A 21,906-nucleotide genomic window follows, 5' to 3' on the forward strand; every position below is an offset into this window, starting at 1 on the left:
AGTTTTCTAAAGTCCCTTTCAAATTTCTTTATGATTAATGTGCATTGCAAAAGTAGTTTTAGACACTTTTCGATACAAGATAGTTTACTGACATTTAACAATACGTGTAGAGCATTAATTTCCTGATTCCAAGTTTGCCAATCTAAGATCACTGAGGCCTTAGGGAAATTATAGCACATTGACTACATGTGATACTGTTGTTATAAGAACTGTGCTGTCATGCCTATATGGCAATGCAGTGCAAACATGCAAAGAGGTATCCTCCTATTTCTGTGTGTTCTCAGCACAGACACAGTATCTGGCTGTGAACTTTTTGGCAGGTTTGATATGCCAAGTTTGTTTAAGGAAGGTGACATAATGATCGGAGGAATCTTCCCAGTTTTAAACAAAGAGATACTCAGCACTTATACATTTGACAAGGAGCCACCTAAAGTGCAGTGTGAAGGGTATGAGTTACCACAAGTGGCTTTTTCATTTGTCATGCATGTATGTTTATTTGTGTTTTCATTCTTGACATTGTACTTTACATACATGGGAAGCAATGGCTGGGTTACTTTATGACTTGTATCAATCACTAAAATGTCCTTAGATTTGACCTGCGAATTTATCGATGGACACAGGCAATGATATTTGCCATTGAAGAAATCAACAACGATCCTGCTCTGCTTCCAAACATATCTCTTGGCTATAGGATCCTTAACTCTTGTGCATCTCCTACAAATACTTTACGTGCTGCTCTAACGCTGGCTAGTGGAGCAGAGGAGGCAAGTGCGACTTCTCATTGCCCTCCAGCTATATCTGCCCTCATAGCAGAGTCTGGGTCATCTCAGTCAATAGCTGCTGCTGGAATTCTTGGACCATTTCATATGCCAATAGTAAGAGATAAAGTTGTATGTTTTATGATGCTAAGTGATATTTGATGTTTTGGCATTGTATGATGTATCGTTGCATGCACACTGTTTCAGTGTTCTTTTCTCTTTTATAGATCAGCTACTTCTCAACGTGTGCTTGTCTGAGTGACAGAACTAAATATCCTACATTTTTTAGAACAATCCCCAGCGACTATTTCCAGGCAAAAGCTTTGGCTGCACTGGTCAAACATTTTGGATGGCAGTGGATTGGAGCCATACAGGCAGACAATGATTATGGACGTAATGGAATTCTTGCCTTTAAGGAGGAGGTTGAAAAGTTTGGGGTTTGTGTTGCTTTTGTTGCATCAGTTCTACGCACGTACACAAGAGATAAATTTCTAGAAGTTGTGGAAATAATAAAACAGTCATCTGTCAAAGTAATTTTGGCTTTTTCTTCTGAGGGTGACTTTTATCCTTTGATGCAAGAGATTGTGAACCAGAACATTACAGGAATTCAGTGGATTTCTTGTGTGGCTTGGATAACAGCACCTCGACCATCCACACCTGAAATACATAGATCCTTTGGCGGAACAGTGGGATTTGTAATGCAGAAGATGGCTATTCCTAAACTTAAACACTTTCTTACAAGTATTAGTCCTTATACAGATCCAAATGCACATTTTGTGAAGGATTTCTGGGAGATTATGGTGGGCTGCACACCTGTTTTGCAAGGGGTACATGCAGCTACTGAGGACACAACCAAAAGATGTACAGGCAATGAAACATTAATGAATTCCGAGCATGATTTCTTCAATGTCACAGAGCTCAGAGTGACCTATAATGTCTATAAAGCAGTTTATGCTATTGCACATGCTCTGCATCAGCTGGTATTCTGCCAACCAGTTGGAGCACAAACAGTAAAGCGATGTTTAAACCTGTCAGAAATAAAGCCCAAGGAGGTGAGAAATTGTTTAACTGAAAGTTACAATAGTTCAAATTGTTTAAACAAAACCAATAATTGAACGTTTATACATACCTAATACATAATCCTTTCCTTTCTAGGTCAGTAAAAAGTTACAAAAGGTGAATTTCACAAATCAGTTTGGTGATGAGGTGTTTTTTGATGAGAATGGCGATCCTCCTGCTTCTTATGATGTCATTAACTGGCAGTTGATAAATGGAAAAGTGCAACATGTGACACTTGGTCATTTGACATTTGCTGCAAATGGTGATTACAAGCTCAGCATCGAGGAGGAAAAGATAGTGTGGAGGACAGGGAAAACAGTAATCATGATGTCTCTCTACTTTTACATGCAGTACACTTTTAGTATCTCATCCTTTATTATTCTCTTGTTAACACATAATCATTTACCTCTACAATACTTAAATATTTCTTTTGTCACAGATGCCCACATCGGTGTGTTCGAATGTTTGCCCAGTTGGAACCAGAAAAGCTCAAATTCAGGGAAAACCTATATGTTGTTTTGACTGTGTACCCTGTGCTGATGGAACTATAGCCAACTCAACAGGTAGACAGAAACATATCAAGAGTGTATATCCTGTAAACGTTGAACGTGTACATTATAACATGACATGTTTAGTGTCTACATATAGCTAATATTTAAAATATTAATGTCTTATTGCGTCATATGCTTTTTTAAAGTAGATTTTTAATTTATTATTATCCCAAATGTACATCTAGATACACCACTGACCCTTTCTATTTATCCTCAACAGGTGCAGCAGACTGCACACCTTGTCCAAAGGAATACTGGTCCAATGAGAGAAAAGATGATTGCATTCCTAGAACTATTGAGTTCCTGAAATATCATGAGCCCATGGGAATAGCTCTAACACTTGTATCCCTGTTAGGGGCCTCTCTCTCCCTTGCCACAATGGTGGTTTTTATCAACTACAGAGAAACTCCTGTGATAAAAGCCAGCAACTTTGAGCTGAGCTCTTTCTTATTGTTTTCTCTTTTTCTGTGTTTTCTCTGTCCTCTCACTTTTCTTGGTCAACCAACAGTCTGGACATGCATGCTGCGCCACACCGCTTTTGGTGTGACATTTGCCCTTTGCATTTCCTGTGCCTTGGGAAAAACCATTGTTGTTGTCACAGCCTTCAAAGCCACATTTCCTGGCAACAACATTGCTGGAAAGTTTGGTCATGCACAACAAAGAATCATCATTTGCTCCTGCACTTTGATTCAAGTGGTAATATGTGCATTATGGCTGACTTTAAACCCACCTTACCCACATATGTTGTTCACATACAGCAATAGGATGATTGTTCTGGAATGTAAAACAGGATCTCAGGCTGCTTTTTATGCAGTGTTGGGATACATAGGGATCCTTGCAGTCATTTGTTTGATCCTTGCATTCATGGCAAGAAAACTTCCTGATAATTTCAATGAAGCCAAATTGATCACATTCAGCCTGCTGATATTCTGTGCTGTGTGGATTACATTCATCCCAGCATACATCAGCTCTCCTGGAAAGTTCACTGTAGCTGTAGAAATATTTGCAATTTTGTCTTCAGCTCTTGGCTTATTAATTTGTATTTTTGCACCCAAGTGTTACATAATATTACTTAAGCCAGAAAAGAATACCAAGAAACATGTCATGGGCAAAACTACAAGCTAAAAGTAAAAAAAAAAATCAGTAACAATTTATATTATGTTGCCATTTTTGTGTTTACATTATTGTTATTATTATTACATTTATATTACATTAGTAGACATTACGAGTCACTTACAATTCTGTGACATATTAAATAACAGAGTCTGGGTATATGCATATTTAAATGTAATTTTTGTCTGATAAAGGATTTATAATTAACATTACAGTACACTGCAAGATATGTTTTATGCTGCTGAAAGAAATGGATGTGAGTGAGTAGTTATAGACCTGCACACAAATGCAACAAAATTTAAGATAAAAAAACAGACTCTGGCCTGCTTATCAGTCTCTAACACCATTACAGGCAAGATGCAGTAAATCCTTTGAAATAACCATGTGTTCCACGCTGTACAATGAGTGCTATTCATAAATGGGAGAGAGATCTTAATAATGAATATACTTAGGAGTATTGGAAAGGAGCCATTATCATAGCTAGATCTACTTTTACTTGCAACCGCTTGCTTAAACCCAATACAAAATTTTACACCGCCTATATATAGCTCCTAATGTTTTGCATGAGATTACACCGCATGTATCCCCTTTTTGTATCAAATGTCAAATACAGACTGATACCTTTTCCCATTACTTCTGGGAATTTAAACTAATCAAAAGATTTTGAAGTTCCATATCTCAAGACCTCAGCAATATTTTTACGAATCGGACCTAAAGGGACCCTGGATTTTTTATGCTTGGTTTACCTTCAAAAGAATCAGCATTAACTTATTTGCAGCATAAACTAGATGATAAACTATTGTTGCTGGACTGGAAATGTATTCTTATTAACTGGGTTGAGGATAACCCTCCCACTGTTACTTTGTGGTACAGGGAATTGTTAAGAGTTATTCCTCATGAAAGAGTTGCTGCCATCTTAGGAGGAAATGAGGATTTGTTACTCAATGTTACTCCTTTGCTTACCTACTTCCCAGATGATTTGTCTCAACTGTTGAGAGGGGCCGGTTGTCTTTTGGGTGTCTCTAGGTAATTAGGAAGTGAGCACAAAGGATGGGAGTTCACTTTGTATCTTCTTTTTTAACCAGCAAAATAAGAACCATATTTTGTGTGTACATAAACACCTTCCTCTGCCTTTCCCAATAAATGAAAAAAAAACTGGAGTAAACTTTCCCTTCTACCACGTTCTCTTAGCTCCATTTGAAAGGCAAAACAGGCCTTGAGACAACTGCTGTTTGGCATTATATTTGCATTTATATGTAATGTAGTGGGCCATTTCTGGAAATGATATAGTGCTTTGTACCATCTAGATTTAATACTAAAGTGACCTATATGGTAAATTGTAAATAATTTCAGGAATGTTGAAAAGAACAAATACATTTTGTGTTAATAATTTCTTTAAATAGATGCCATAATAATTTTAAATAAAATCATCTGAAATGTTCATGTTGTGGAGGTAAGGATGTATGTAAGGATGACACGAGGGATCCCAATACTTTACTGCAACTTTAATCTCGGTAGAACTGGCAAACCAAACTGACATTTAGACAAGTTATTGATCAGGCCATGTGCTGCCAAGCGCCAAGAAACCTGACGCAGGTGTGCTGTTCCTCCAAGCTGTTGGCCACCAGGATATTATCTAGATATACAAAAACGAAGGAGAGCCCGCGTAATACCTAGTTAGTCAAACGCTGGAAGGTTTGGGCTGCACCCCTCAGGCCGAAGGGCATGTGCAAAAACCTGAAAAGGCTGAACTGAGTTATTATGGTGGTTTTGGGGACATCCTCAGCACGCACAGGAACCTGGTGATACCCCTGCACTAAATCAATTTTAGAAAAAATTGATGAAAAAAGTCCCCGCGAGACGAGCCAAAAAAATTCTCAATGTGCGGAATGGGATAACAATTGCTTTCCGTGACATTATTTAGATGGCAAAAATTCCTACAAGGCCTGCACTGACCGTCAGATTTGGGTGCCACGTCTAATGGGGAAGTCCAGGGACTATTCGAACACTGCACAATTCTCAGTCGCGCCATAGTTGCATACTCCTCCTGAGCGACAGACAGTTTAGCAGGGTCAAGGCAGGGTGTGCGCACACAAACACTGAGGGCCGACCGGAGTGATAAGGTCCACCTCGTGCTTCATCACAGTGTTTGAGAAAGTAGGGAAAGGTAGTGAGGGAAACTCAGAAAGCAAACATTAAAATATGTTTCGCGAAGTTACAAAATTAGCATGCACCAAGGCCTCGGCACCCCGAGTAAAACAGGGTTGTGAAGAAAATGACAGCATTGAGAGAGCTGGCAGCTGTTGAAAGAAGAGGAATCATCCATCATATGTTCCTAGCAAGGACAGCATGCTCTCCATGAGCTCAAGAGCAGTACATTCACCCAGGCCCGAGAGAGGGAGGAGTTTCTAGGACCATTTCACGTTGGAAAGGGAGAAGCGCCGCACAAGCAGCGCCTTGAGATCAGTGTATGAGATCACATGATGGTATTTTGTGTCATCAGATGAAATGCCACGAAGAGCAAACTGAACTTTGATGCACACGAACCATGAAGGGGCATCATGAAGGCAAAGATCCAAGTAGTTTAAAAGCTACAGCAAACTCAGCTATAGGTGGAGGTGGAAGTCCGCCAGCCACTGATGTTTCCAGGCAGGAGCTGGCTTTTTCTTTTTACCTTAGCATGTTCGCCTCAGGGGTCACCAATGTGGAGGTATGTAAGGACGACACGAGAGATCCGAACATTTTAATCCAACTTTAATCTCGGAAAATATTGTGAAGGCTATAACTCTAGTACGAAGTCACCTTTTTAAATTGATACCGTAGCTGCATTTACTAAAAATATTGGAATAGTTTGAATCCTGGTGACATTTACCTTAAGGTCATTGAGGTCAGTTTGCCTGACTTACCGTATTTTTGGGACCATAAGGTGCACAGGTACTTCCGGCGCCCCCCGTGTGTGGCAGCCTGTTACAGCACCTCTGCTCATTCTGAGTTTCTTTCTTTCTCATCTTTTTTTCTCGTAATTTTTATAACTATTTTAGCCCTGCGACAGACTGGCGACCTGTCCAGGGTGTACCCTGCCTCTCGCCCTATGACAGCTGGGATAGGCTCCAGCGCCCCCCCGCGACCCTGAAAAGGAGAAGCAGAAGCGAATGGATGGATGGATTTTTATAACTAAAGTATTAGCAATTAGACTCTGCAATCATGTTCTACCGTTTTGTGCTAGTCTTGGTCATTTTTCTTGGTTTTTTTCTACTTTTTTCACCCGTGTTTGGGGACCCACTGCAGGAATCCTTTGTTTACAGTAGGGATCAGCTGTTAGCGCTGCGTCCCACAGCAGTACTGCCGGCAGACAGACTTGACATTCCCAGTGAGCCGAGGAAGAAAAGACGGGGGTGTCGTGCTGTGAGGGAGCGCCGTCACCCGAGAAGGAGATGTTATAGACCATCTCTCCCTTCTGTAATCATCGGAAACGTAAGATCTTTGCCCATTAAGATGGATGACCTCACGTCGCTAACCTGGTCACAGAGGGAGTATCAGCAATGTAGCATCATAATGCTAACAGAGTCCAGGCTAACACCGCTAACTGCGGACACGAGCGTGACGCTATCGGGATGGCAGTGTTTGTGAATGACAGATGGTGTAACCCTGGGCACATCACTGTGAAAGAAGAACTCTGCAACATTGAGCTGTTAGCCGTTAGCATGTGTGTGTACTACCTCCCCAGGGAATTCTCACATGTTATCGCAATAAGGGTGTATGTCCCCCCTTCAGCCAACATAGATACAGCATGTGACCCTCTCCACTCTGTGGTCAGCAGACTGCAAATGCAATCTCCAAGAGCCCTTCTTTTAATATCAGAGGACTTTAATCATGTCTCACTGGACTCCACGCTGCCCACCCAGTATGTGACATGCCCAACCAGAGACAAGAAAACACTGGACATACTGTATGCCAGTGCTGAAGAGGCATACATTTCATCACCTCTACCTCCCCTGGGCAGATCTGATCACACCCTGGTGCACCTTGTCCATGTGTATGAGCCCTTAGTGCGCAGGGAGCCACCAGCCATGCGCACAGTGCAGAGATGGTCGGAGGAGAGCGAGGAGGCTCTTAAAGATTGTTTTGAGTCTACTGTGTGGGAGGTGAACTGTGACGACCACGGAGAGGACATCGACAGCCTTGTGACATGCATTACGGACTATATTAACTTCTGTGTGGATAATACCATACCTACCAGGACTGTGCGGTGTTTCTCTAATAACAAATCATGGATTACCACAGAAATTAAAACCGTCCTCAAGCAGAAGAAGAGGGCCTTCAAATCCAGAGACAAAGAGCAGTTGAAAAGGGTGCAGAGAGAGCTGAGAGTACTTACAGTGGGGCAAAAAAGTATTTAGCCAGCCACCGATTGTGCAAGTTCCCCCACCTAAAATGATGACAGAGGTCAGTAATTTGCACCAGAGGTACACTTCAACTGTGAGAGACAGAATGTGAAAAAAAAATCCATGAATCCGCATGGTAGGATTTGTAAAGAATTTATTCGTAAAGTAGGGTGGAAAATAAGTATTTGGTCAATAACAAAAATACAACTCAATACTTTGTAACATAACCTTTGTTGGCAATAACAGAGGTCAAACGTTTACTATAGGTCTTTACCAGGTTTGCACACACAGTAGCTGGTATTTTGGCCCATTCCTCCATGCAGATCTTCTCGAGAGCAGTGATGTTTTGGGGCTGTCACCGAGCAACACGGACTTTCAACTCCCGCCACAGATTTTCTATGGGGTTGAGGTCTGGAGACTGGCTAGGCCACTTCAGGACTTTCAAATGCTTCTTACGGAGCCACTCCTTTGTTGCCCGGGCGGTGTGTTTTGGATCATTGTCATGTTGGAAGACCCAGCCTCGTTTCATCTTCAAAGTTCTCACTGATGGAAGGAGGTTTTGGCTCAAAATCTCACGATACATGGCCCCATTCATTCTGTCCTGTCCCCTTGGCAGAAAAACAGCCCCATAGCATGATGTTTCCACCCCCATGCTTCACAGTAGGTATGGTGTTCTTGGGATGCAACTCAGTATTCTTCTTCCTCCAAACACGACGAGTTGAGTTTATACCAAAAAGTTCTACTTTGGTTTCATCTGACCACATGACATTCTCCCAATCCTCTGCTGTATCATCCATGTGCTCTCTGGCAAACTTCAGACGGGCCTGGACATGCACTGGCTTCAGCAGCAGAACACGTCTGGCACTGCGGGATTTGATTCCCTGCCGTTGTAGTGTGTTACTGATGGTGACCTTTGTTACTTTGGTCCCAGCTCTCTGCAGGTCATTCACCAGGTCCCCCCGTGTGGTTCTGGGATCTTTGCTCACCGTTCTCATGATCATTTTGACCCCACGGGATGAGATCTTGCGTGGAGCCCCAGATCGAGGGAGATTATCAGTGGTCTTGTATGTCTTCCATTTTCTGATGATTGCTCCCACAGTTGATTTTTTCACACCAAGCTGCTTGCCTATTGTAGATTCACTCTTCCCAGTCTGGTGCAGGTCTACAATACTTTTCCTGGTGTCCTTCGAAAGCTCTTTGGTCTTGGCCATGGCGGAGTTTGGAGTCTGACTGTTTGAGGCTGTGGACAGGTGTCTTTTATACAGATGATGAGTTCAAACAGGTGCCATTCATACAGGTAACGAGTGGGGGACAGAAAAGCTTCTTACAGAAGACGTTACAGGTCTGTGAGAGCCAGAGACTTTCCTTGTTTGAGGTGACCAAATACTTATTTTCCACCCTAATTTACGAATAAATTCTTTACAAATCCTACCATGTGAATTCATGGATTTTTTTTCACATTATGTCTCTCACAGTTGAAGTGTACCTCTGGTGCAAATTACTGACCTCTGTCATCATTTTAAGTGGGGGAACTTGCACAATCGGTGGCTGACTAAATACTTTTTTGCCCCACTGTATAAAGAATGGGAAGGACAGCTACAGGCAGAAGATGGAGAACCAGCTTCAGCAAAACAACATTGGCGAAATCTGGAGAGGCCTCAGAACCATCTCGGGCCACAAACTTCAGAACTCTCTGCCTGGGAGGGATGTGAGGTGGGCAAATGAACTGAATCATTTCTTCAACAGATTTGATTCATCCATGAGGCAGTCTTCAACATCGGCTGCAGACTCACCCACACCCACTGCTGCTGTTTCACCTCTGACACCTCAGACACTTCACACCTCCTCTACTCACCCTGCTCACTCCTCCCCACCCCCAACAACAGCATCCAATACACACTCAACACAAGGCTACAGCCTGTCCTCTCAACCACACAGGTTAGGAGGGAACTGAGGAGGATTAAAGGCAAGAAGGCAGCGGGTCCAGATGGCATCAGCTCAAGGGTTGTCAGCTCCTGCGCAGACCAAGTGTGTGGAGTGATGGAGCACATCTTCAATCTGAGCCTGAGGCTGGGGAGAGTCCCACAGCTCTGGAAAACCTCCTGTGTTGTACCAGGGCCAAAGACTTCACGCCCCAAGGACCTCAACAGCTATAGGCCGGTGGCTCTGACATCCCACCTGATGAAGACCCTGGAGCGGCTGGTCCTGGCTCAGCTTTGGCGCCTGGTGAGCTCATCACTGGACCCACTTCAGTTTGCCTACCAGCCTGGCATCGGAGCGGATGACGCCGTCATTCACCTCCTACATCGTTCCCTCGCTCACCTGGAGACCGCTGGGAGCACTGTGAGAATCATGTTCTTTGATTTCTCCAGTGCCTTCAACACCATTCTGCCCACGGTCCTGAAGGACAAGCTGGAAAACACAGGAGTGGACCACTACCTCACTACCTGGATTTTGGACTACCTCACCAACCGACCACAGTATGTGAGAACTCAGGGCTGTGTGTCGGACAGGGTCGTCTGCAGTACGGGGCTCCCACAGGGAACGGTTCTAGCTCCGTTTCTCTTCACCATCTACACTGCAGACTTCTCCCACAACTCCACCCAGTGCTTCCTGCAGAAGTTCTCTGATGAATCTGCAATAGTCGGCCTCATCACTGATGGGGACGACAAGGAGTACAGAGAACTGACCCCAAGGCTTTGTGGACGGGTGCCAGCAGAACTACCTCAAGATCAACACTAATAAAACCAAGGAGCTGGTACCTGCTGTGGAGACTCAGGTCTTTTGAAGTTTAGGGCCCAATTCTGAAGACCGTCTATGACTCTGTGGTGGTCTCAGCCATCTTTTATGGTGTGGTCTGCTGGGGTGGCAACATCTCTGCCGGGGACAGGTAGAGACTGAACAGCTCTGTTCTGGGATGCCCTTTGGACTCAGTGGAGGTGGTGAGTGACAGGAGAATGGTGGCTAAGCTGTCATCCCTGTTGGACAACATCTCCCACCCCATGCAGGAGACTCTGACACCACTGAGCAGCTCCTTCAGTGGCAGGCTGTGGCACCCACGATGTGGGATGGAGAGATTTCGCAGGTCTTTCCTCCCCACTGTTGACAGACTTCACAACAAAGACTTCAACTGATCAAACACACACATCCACACATGTGCAATAAGACGAAGTGCAACAATTGTCACGGCCAGGCGGATCAGCTGCACGCTGATCAGCCCTCTGTTTCTCTCCCTCTCTTCCTCTTCTCTCTTGCCGGGGCGGAACTCACTGTGGGTTCACGCCCTCGGCCCACGCCCTCGGGAGATGAGACACCTGGGTCTCATTAAGGGGAGCAGCATTTAAGCCAGGAGGTGACTGCTGTTCGTCGCTGGATCGTTGTCTACCACGCGTTAGTGAAGTCAAGCTACAGCAAGTTTAGTTAAGAGTGTTTTCCTCTGTGCGTCGTTCTTAACCCTGTCTCCCTGTCTACAGAGCTTCCTGGATTTTTCCCCGTGTGATTCCCGTGTGGCAGTGTCGGAGTGTGAGCCTGTGATCGTGTGAGTGGATATTCTGAAGAACGCGTGCTTTCCCTTGGACTTCCCTGGAGACCCCTTCTCCCCCCACTCAGCTGTATATAACACCCCCCGCACATTCTTGTATATACACCTGGTGACTTGTAAATAAACCCTTCTTGTGAGCATCAGAACCGGAGTCCTGCGCTTGAGTCCTCCTCCAAACCGTAACAATAACGATCCAGCCATCATGGACTCAGCGGACTCAAATCCCACCCAGCAACCCGTCCTCACCCCGGAGGCAATTCTGGAACGCCACGAACACATGCTTCAGCACATAAATCAACAACTGGCCGCACTCACTCAAGCCCTCGCTCAACGTCTACCGTCAGTAAGCCCAACCTCACCCCCTCCGTCTGTTCCTCCTCAGCTATCGGCTCCAAATCCATCTGCAGCCGCTCCGCCTGTCTCCCCCACGCCGGCTTCCACTGAACCTCCAGAGCGATCGTTACCAGCGCCGGAGCCTTTCTCGGGTGAGTTCGATAAATGTGGTGGATTTTTGACTCAGATCACCCTACAATTCCATCAGTTACGAAGAACATATGAGACAGATGGGGCCAAAATCGCCTTTATGGTTCAATTGTTACGTGGGCCGGCATTAAACTGGGTGCAAGCTGTTTTAAGAACAGCCCCAGACATTTCTTACGAGGACTTCCTCACCAAATTTAAAAGTGTTTTTGAAAGAGGCACCGGAGCGGAGGCGGCTGCCCACAGACTGTTAAATTTGAAGCAGGGGAGGCAGAGTATGGCGGATTTTTCGGTCGAAATCTGGACCTTGGCCGAAGAAACTGGCTGGGGGCAGTCGGCATTGATAAGTACTCTCTTGAATAATATTTGTGATGAGTTAAAGAGAGAGCTGATGATGAGAGATGTTCCTAAGACCCTGTCTGATGTGATTACACTATGTGTGAAGCTGGATGAGCACCTACGGGCGCGTCGGGGAACCGGAAACTACATTTCCCAGAGGCCCCCGGGGCGCATGGAGACGTCAGGTGGGGGCGCATCTAGCGGCAGTCACTCGTCGGACAGCATGGAAGAAAGTGAACAGCCCATGCAACTGGGCCGCTCCAGACTGTCGCCCGAGGAGCGGTATCGTCGCAGGAGAGCTGGTGAGTGCTTTTATTGTGGCCGCAAGGGCCATATTGCCATGGATTGCCAGGCGCGGCCAAAAGACAGCGCCCGCCAGTAGCGAGGAGTGTACGGGTGGGCAAGGTCACCTGTTCTCAGTCTCCTCCTCGTCTCATGATTGCGGCTAAGCTAACGGTTCGTCTCAAGACTCATTCTCTCGACGCTCTGATCGATTCCGGGGCAGAACAGAATTTTATTGATGCCTCGCTGGCGCTAAAATTAGGTCTTAGCACGGAGCCTCTGTTTCATTCACTCCAAGTCACAGCCCTTAGTGGCCAGTGTCTTCCAGACATTACTCATGTCACAGAACCGATTTCCCTGTCTCTTTCTGGCAATCATGTTGAAACCATACAGTTGTACGTCTTTAAAGCCCCACTCACACCACTAGTCTTGGGCTATCCCTGGCTATGTCAACATAACCCTGTGATTAATTGGAGGAAAGAAATTATTTCGGGGTGGGGGGAGGAGTGTCACATGTCCTGTTTAAAGGCCGCCACCCCCGCCATGAGCCTACCACCCAATAAAACTATTTCAGAACCGCCTGATCTGTCCTCCATACCGTCTGTTTATCACGACCTGGCGCAAGTGTTTTGTAAAGATAAGGCACGCTCCCTTCCCCCTCACCGGCCGTACGATTGTGGGATTGGCCTCCTCCCAGGCGCGCCGCTCCCGACCAGTAGGTTGTATAGCCTGTCTCGACCGGAGTGGGAAAGCATGGAAAACTACATCAATGAGTCACTTGCCGCTGGTCTCATTCGCCCCTCGTCCTCACCTGTTGCCACTGGTTTCTCTTTTGTCACCAAAAACGCGGAACTCAGCAGAGTTCCGCATTCAAGCTTCTCCAGGGTGCCACCATCTTCACAAAGTTGGACCTGCGCAACGCCTACCATCTGGTGAGGATTAGGGAGGGAGACGAGTGGAAGACGGCTTTCAATACTCACCTGGGCCATTTCGAATATCTTGTGATGCCGTCTCACCAATGCTCCAGCTGTGTTTCAGGCTCTCGTGAATGACGTGCTCCGAGATTTCATCGACCATTTCGTTTTCATTTACTTGGATGACATCCTCATCTTCTCCCGATCTGTCGCCGACCACAAACGCCATGTCAGGCAAGTCCTTCAGCGTCTCCTCGAAAATCGTCTCTTTGTTAAAGGGGAGAAGTGTGAGTTTCATGTCTCAACTGTTTCCTTCCTGGGCCACGTCATCGATCGGGGTAACCTCAAGACTGATCCTGCAAAGGTTCAAGCCGTTGTCGCCTGGCCGACCCCTTCCGACCGTAGACAGCTTCAAAGCTTTCTGGGGTTCGCAAACTTTTATCGGCGCTTCGTTCGCAACTACAGTAAACTGGCCCTGCCTCTGACCCGTCTTACTTCTCCCAAGGTTCCCTTCTGCTGGGATGAGCTGGCTCAATGAGCATTTGCCCATCTGAAGGACCGCTTTGCCTCGGCGCCCATTCTCGTCCAACCCGATCTCGACATTGTGGAGGTGGACGCCTCGGACGCTGGAGTGGGGGCGGTGCTTTCCCAGCAGCAAGGAGGTAAGCTGCATCCCTGTGCCTACTTTTCACGCCGTCTCACCTCTGCAGAGAGCAACTATGATGTGGGAGATCGAGAGCTACTAGCCATCAAGCTAGCCCTGGAGGAGTGGCGCCATTGGCTAGAGGGCACTGCCCAGCCATTTGTGGTCTGGACCAATCACATGAACCTGGAGTACATTCGATCGGCAAAACGCCTCAACGCCAGGCAAGCCAGGTGGGCCCTGTTTTTTACTAGATTCCAGTTTACGATCACTTACAGACCCGGTTCCCGTAATGTCAAGCCAGACGCCCTCTCACGCCAATTTGCCGCCTCCGAAGACGCAACTCGGGACTCTCCCATTCTACCGCCCACCTGCTGTTCGTCGCTGGATCGTTGTCTACCACGCGTTAGTGAAGTCAAGCTACAGCAAGTTTAGTTAAGAGTGTTTTCCTCTGTGCGTCGTTCTTAACCCTGTCTCCCTGTCTACAGAGCTTCCTGGATTTTTCCCCGTGTGATTCCCGTGTGGCAGTGTTGGAGTGTGAGCCTGTGATCGTGTGAGTGGATATTCTGAAGAACGCGTGCTTTCCCTTGGACTTCCCTGGAGACCCCTTCTCCCCCCACTCAGTTGTATATAACACCCCCCGCACATTCTTGTATATACACCTGGTGACTTGTAAATAAACCCTTCTTGTGAGCATCAGAACCGGAGTCCTGCGCTTGAGTCCTCTTCCAAACCGTAACAACAATCTTTTTATAAGTTGTATTTTTTACTCAGTTATATATAGCGTTTGTATTCTATTTTTATCCTATTGTATGTATTATTTTATTTTATTGCATATAGTATTTTATTTTATTCTATTCTATTCTGTACAGTTGTGTACAGTATCTTATTCTTATTCTGTATTCGAGTGTTCTCTAATTTTTGCTATATAACTTCGCACTGTCCAATTTCTGCTGTAACAAAACAAATTTCCCACATGTGGAACTAATAAAGGTTATCTTATCTAAGACGCACTGTCGATGAACGGGTCTGTTTTCATACATAAGGCGCACTGGATTATAAGGCGCATTAAGCGAAACAAAACAGTTAGATAAGTCAAACTTTAGCCAACCTCATATTGTGGATGGATTATCTCAGTTGTTCACCTGACTGAAGTTTGGTCTGTTTACAGCATCCTGCCATGCGATAGCATTAGTCCCTAACCATGGGGAACCCTCACATTAACTTTTATCGAGTGGAAAAAAGTTAGCATTCATCCTACAGCTTCACTGTGTTTATGTTTTGCTAATAAAGCTGTGTCACTAGCGATAATAAGATAAGATAAGAAAAGATAACCTTTATTAGTCCCACACGTGGGAAATTTGTTTTGTCACAGCAGGAAGTGGACAGTACAAAAGTTATGAAGCAAAAATTAGAATACAATAAGGATAAATACAGTACACAACTGTACAGAATAGAATAAAATAAAATACTATATACATTAGAATAAAATAGAATAAAATATACAATAAGATAAAAATAGAATACAAATGCAATATACAGCTAAGTAAAAATACAACGATGCCAGAAAAGTATTGCACTTAGTGTTATTGCACATGTGTGGATGTGTGTGTTTGATCAGTTAAAGTCTTTATTGTGGAGTCTGACAGCAGTGGGGAGGAAAGACCTGCGAAATCTCTCCGTCCCACACCGTGGGTGCCACAGTCTCCCACTGAAGGAGTGCTCATTCTATACCAGCTAGTCCCACTTCAGTAACCCTACAAACATCACTGCTGTTTAGTTTTCTGTCTTCATTTATGTTGGAAGTGATAGCAGAGCTGTGCGTTTAAATTTTTTCAGAAATCTCTCAGTCAGAACGTGGTTTATCATGTTTAGGTGGAAACTAGCGAGCTAACTTCCTGCTAACTTTAACTCCGTTAAATTTAATAAATTCTGTTTTCTTGGATGCCTGGACGTTAAACTTAATGGTAAAGCAGCAACGCTGATCATTTTATTACAGATGAACGAATTTAGACTGTTTTTAACTCTCAGTGATGATGCAGTGCTCGTTTGACTTTGGGACCTAAAGTAAATGGAGTTTTGGACCCAGATTACTCTGCGAGGCTCCTGACAATGAAGTCCAGCTAATGGCTTAGCAGGTGCCGGCCGTGGACGTATATATATATATATATATATATATATATATATATATATATATATATATATATATATATATATATATATGTGTGTGTGTGTGTGTATAGGTGACGGTTCAGACACGTGATGCATTGTCTCCCAAACGTGCATGGACTTTAAGGAAACTGATTGTTACAGCTTTTATAATACATTCGTTGACTGCTCTTGACCTTGCAAACTACACCAATTTAGTAACATTATTTCATTATTTTTTGTATTTCATTTTGATCAATTAATTTTAATTTCAGCAGGTGGTATCACACTCAAACAGATTGAACACAGACTGAACAGTGGTAAATCCATGATTTAAACCTCCCTATACCACAAAATATTTATGTTTCATTATAAATAGCTGTGTTATACTTGGTGAGACTCTAGAACTTAAAAAAAAATACATATTTTTTTATTATTAGTAATTTTTTGTATGTACTGTTAACATATACTGAGCCTGAGCTTGTTAATATTAAAAACATTTCACTGTAATTTTCACAATAATTCAAGCAATGTTTTGACATTTTGTTAAAATTAAAAGTACGGTATGTTTTAGGTAATTAATATACAGTTGTAAATCGTAAATTCAAATGAAAAAATCAGGAAAGATTGTCATTCAATCTTATTATGTAAATTGTAGGGTGATTAATTGTAAATAATGTTACAGATTTTCCCTGTTGTTTTCAAAGACAATGTGCCATATTACAGTACATTAATATATTTTCAACATATCAGCAGTGTAAAAATAAAAGCAAATCACAATTTTTCAATTTACAGAAATGTAATTTCCATATTACAGTCAATTACTCTTTTTGATTTAATGGTAATTTACCATTGCTATTTTACAGTTATTAACTGTAATTTTTATGTACATTTCTTACAGTGTACTTATAGGGGCAATAATCGTATTTACCCTGTCTGTGATCTTCAAAACTGAAAGACTATGGATAACTTATACATTATATAGCTAAAGAGTTTTCTAAAGTCTCTTTCAAATTTCTTTATGATTAATGTGCATTGCAAAAGTAGTTTTAGACACTTTTCGATACAAGATAGTTTACTGACATTTAACAATACGTGTAAAGCATTACTTTCCTGATTCCAAGTTTGCCAATCTAAGATCACTGAGCCCTTTGGGAAATTATAGCACATTGGCTACATGTAATACTGTTGTTATAAGAACTGTGCTGTCATGCCTATATGGCAATGCAGTGCAAACATGCAAAGAGGTATCCTCCTATTTCTGTGTGTTCTCAGCACGAACACAGTATCTGGCTGTGAACTTTTTGGCAGGTTTGATATGCCAAGTTTGTTTAAGGAAGGTGACATAATGATCGGAGGAATCTTCCCAATCTTGATCAAACAGATACTCAGCACCTCTACATTTGATAAGGAGCCGCCTAAAGTGCAGTGTGAAGGGTATGATTTAACACAAATGGCTTTTTCATATGTCATGCATGTATGTTTATTTGTGTTTTCATTCTTGACATTGTACTTTATATACATGTGAAGCAATAGCTGGGTTACTTTGATCAATCACTAAAATGTCCTTAGATTTGACCTGCGAATTTATCGATGGACACAGGCAATGTTATTTGCCATTGAAGAAATCAACAATGATCCTGCTCTCCTTCCAAACATATCTCTTGGCTATAGGATCCTTAACTCATGCGCATCTCCTACAAATGCTCTACGTGCTGCACTAACACTGGCTAGTGGAGCAGAGGAGGTAGATGTATCTTCTCATTGCCCTCCAGCTATATCTGCCCTTATTGCAGAGTCTGGGTCATCTCAGTCAATAGCTGTGGCTGGAATTCTTGGACCCTTTCATATGCCAATAGTAAGAGATAAAGTTTTTTATTTTATGATGCTAAGTGATATTGGTTTTATGGCATTGTATGATGTAACATTGCATGTACACTCTTTCTGTGTTCTATTCTCTTTTATAGATCAGCTACTTCTCAACGTGTGCTTGTCTGAGTGACAGAACTAAATATCCTACATTTTTTAGAACAATCCCCAGCGACTATTTCCAGGCAAAAGCTTTGGCTGCACTGGTCAAACATTTTGGATGGCAGTGGATTGGAGCCATACAGTCAGACAATGATTATGGACGTAATGGAATTCTTGCTTTTAAGGAGGAGGTTGAAAAGTTTGGGGTTTGTGTTGCTTTTGTTGCATCAGTTCTACGCACGTACACAAGAGATGAATTTCTAGAAGTTGTGGAAATAATTAAACAGTCGTCTGTCAAAGTAATTTTAGCTTTTTCTGTTGATGGTGATTTTTATCCTTTGATGCAAGAGATTGTGAACCAGAACATTACAGGAATTCAATGGATTTCTTGTGTGGCTTGGATAACATCATCTCGACCATCCACGCCTGAAATGTATAGATCCTTTGGTGGAACAGTGGGATTTGTAATGCAGAAGATGGTTATTCCTAAGCTTAATCACTTTCTTACAAGTATTAGTCCTTATACAGATCCAAATGCACCTTTCGTGAAGGATTTCTGGGAGATTATCGTGGGCTGCACACCTGTTTTGCCAGGGGTACATGCAGCTACTGAGGACACAACGAAAAGATGTACAGGCAATGAAACATTAATGAATTCCGAGAATGATTTCTTCAATGTCACAGAGCTCAGAGTGACCTATAATGTCTATAAAGCGGTTTATGCTATTGCACATGCTCTGCATCAGCTGGTATTTTGCCAACCAGTTGGAGCACAAACAGTAAAGCGATGTTTAAACCTGACAGATATTCAACCCAAGGAGGTGAGAAATAGTGCACCTGAAAGCTACAATCGTTGAAATTGTTTAAACAAAACCAATAATTGAATATTTATATGTATCTAATGCATTATCTTTTCCTCTCTAGGTCAGTAAAAAATTACAAAGGGTGAATTTCACAAATCAGTTTGGTGATGAGGTGTTTTTTGATGAGAATGGCGATCCTCCTGCTTCTTATGATGTCATTAACTGGCAGTTGATAAATGGAAAAGTGCAACATGTGACACTTGGTCATTTGACATTTGCTGCAAATGGTGATTACAAGCTCAGCATCGAGGAGGAAAAGATAGTGTGGAGGACAGGGAAAAAAGTAATCATGATGTCTCTCTATTTTTACATGCAGTACACTTTTAGTATCTCATCCTTTAGTATTCTCTTGTTAACACATAATCATTTACAGCTACAATATTTAAATATTTCTTTTGTCACAGGTCCCCACATCGGTGTGTTCTAATGTTTGCCCAGTTGGAACCAGAAAAGCTCAAATTCAGGGAAAACCTATATGTTGTTTTGACTGTGTACCCTGTGCTGATGGAACTATAGCCAACTCAACAGGTAGACAAGGGATCAATAACAAGAGTGCATGTCCCATATTAAGTTAAAAGTGTACAATTTAACATGCTTGTTTAGTGTCTACATATAACTAATATTTAAAATATTGACTTACTGCATGATATGATTTTATTAAAAGTAATTTTAATTTATTACTATTCCAAGTACAATTGTATATTCTATTAAAATGTTATCTACATACATCACTTACCCTTTCTGTTTATCCTCAACAGGTGCAGCAGACTGCACACCTTGTCCAAAGGAATACTGGTCCAATGAGAGAAAAGATGATTGCATTCCTAGAACTATTGAGTTTCTGAAATATCATGAGCCCATGGGAATAGCTCTAACACTTGTATCCCTGTTAGGGGCCTCTCTCTCCTTGGCCACAATGGTGGTTTTTATCAACTACAGAGAAACTCCTGTGATAAAAGCCAGCAACTTTGAGCTGAGCTCTCTCTTATTATTCTCTCTTTTTCTGTGTTTTCTCTGTCCTCTCACTTTCCTTGGTCGGCCAACAGTCTGGACATGCATGCTGCGCCACACCGCTTTTGGTGTGACATTTGCCCTTTGCATTTCCTGTGTCTTGGGAAAAACCATTGTTGTTGTCACAGCCTTCAAAGCCACATTTCCTGGTAACAACATTGCTGGAAAGTTTGGTCACACACAACAAAGAATCATCATTTGCTCCTGCACTTTGATTCAAATAGTAATATGTGTGTTGTGGCTGAGTTTAAACCCACCTTACCCACATATGTTGTTCACATACAGCAATAAGATTATTGTTCTTGAATGTAATACAGGTTCTCAGGCTTCTTTTTATGCAGTTTTGGGATACATAGGTGTCCTTGCAATCATTTGTTTGATCCTTGCATTTATGGCAAGAAAACTTCCTGATAATTTCAATGAAGCCAAATTGATCACATTCAGCCTGCTGATATACTGTGCTGTGTGGATTACCTTCATCCCAGCATACATCAGCTCTCCTGGAAAGTTCACTGTAGCTGTAGAAATATTTGCAATTTTGTCTTCAGCTTTTGGCTTATTAAGTAGCATTTTTGCACCCAAGTGTTACATAATATTTCTTAAGCCAGAAAAAAATACCAAGAAACATGTTATGGGAAAAATTATAAACTAAAAAAAAAAACAAAAAACAAAAACATTAACCAATTAAATTATTTTGCTATTTTTGTGTTTACATCATGTATTATTACATTAGTAGACATTACGAGTCACTTAACTCATTCACTGCCAGCCATTGGCAGTGAATGAGTTAAACCCATTGACTCATTCACTGCCATTGACGGCTATAGACGTCAATGGCAGTGAATGAGTTAAAATTCTGTGACACATTAAATAACAGAGTTTTGGAAAAATACATACTTATATCTAATTTTTGACTGATAAGGGATTTATAATTAACTTGTGCAGCACGGTGGCATGTTGGTTAGTACTGATGCCGCATAGCAAGAAGGTCCTCCATCAGACCGGGGTCTTTCTGTGTGGGGTTTGTATGTTCTCCCCTTGTTTGCATGGGTTCCCTCTGGGTACTCCGGCTTCCTCCCACTGTCCAAAGACATGCAGCTTGTAGGGATAAGTTAATTGATTAATCCAAATTGCCCATAGTTGTGAATGCGCGAGTGAATGTGAGCACAAACGGTTGTCTGTCTCTGTGTGTTAGCCCTGCGACAGACTGGCGACCTGTCCAGGGTGTACCCCGCCTCTTGCCCTATTACAGCTGTGATAGGCTCCAGCACCCTCCGCGACCCTGAAAAGGATAAGCGGAAGCAAATGGATGCATGGATTACAGTACACTGCAAGATATGTTCTATGCTGCTGAAAGAAATGGATGTATGTGAGTAAATATATTAAAATTTTGTCTATCTAATCATTGACACGCACACACATGCAAAACAATTTAAGAAAAAAAAAACAACTCTTGCCTCCTTTTCACTCTATAACAACATCATAGGTAAGAGACAGTAAATTCCTTTGAATCATCTTTTCCATGCAGTACACTGAGTGCTATTCATAAATGGGAGAGAGATTTTAATAATCATGTTAATAATCCTCTGAGGAGGATTGGAAAGGAGCCATTAAGATAGCTAGATCTACTTTTTCTTGCAACCATTTGTGAAACCCAATACAAAATTTAACCCTACCTATATATAGCTCCTAATGTTTTGCATAAGATTACACCTCATGTTTCCCCTTTTTGTACCAAATGTCCAAAACAAACTGGTACCCTCTTTCATTACTTCTGGAAATGTAAACTAATCAAAAGATTTTTGAGTTCCATATCTCAAGAATTGAGCAATATTTTTAAGAATTAGA

At 42.7% G+C, this 21,906-nt stretch overlaps 2 protein-coding genes across 2 annotated transcripts; both read left to right on the forward strand.

Moving 5' to 3' along the window:
* The first annotated feature begins 348 nt into the window (after positions 1-348).
* LOC146654228 (extracellular calcium-sensing receptor-like) lies at positions 349-3,493 on the forward strand. Its single transcript, XM_085380153.1, has 6 exons — positions 349-446; positions 590-875; positions 986-1,810; positions 1,914-2,135; positions 2,257-2,380; positions 2,589-3,493. The coding sequence occupies exons 1-6, from the start codon at positions 358-360 to the stop codon at positions 3,491-3,493; spliced, it is 2,451 nt and encodes an 816-aa protein (XP_085236279.1). The 5' UTR covers positions 349-357.
* Positions 3,494-17,819: 14,326 nt separating this feature from the next.
* Positions 17,820-20,710, forward strand: LOC146654229 (extracellular calcium-sensing receptor-like). The gene is made up of 5 exons (XM_085429303.1): positions 17,820-18,071; positions 18,181-19,005; positions 19,109-19,330; positions 19,452-19,575; positions 19,806-20,710. Exons 1-5 carry the CDS (start codon positions 17,820-17,822, stop codon positions 20,708-20,710), a joined length of 2,328 nt encoding a protein of 775 aa, XP_085285429.1.
* Positions 20,711-21,906: the final 1,196 nt, after the last annotated feature.

The sequence above is a fragment of the Rhamphochromis longiceps genome, linkage group LG14 (genome assembly GCF_057381845.1).
Source record: "Rhamphochromis longiceps isolate RC_006_pf linkage group LG14, R_longiceps_female_GT1.1, whole genome shotgun sequence".
NCBI classification, from domain to species: domain Eukaryota; kingdom Metazoa; phylum Chordata; class Actinopteri; order Cichliformes; family Cichlidae; genus Rhamphochromis; species Rhamphochromis longiceps.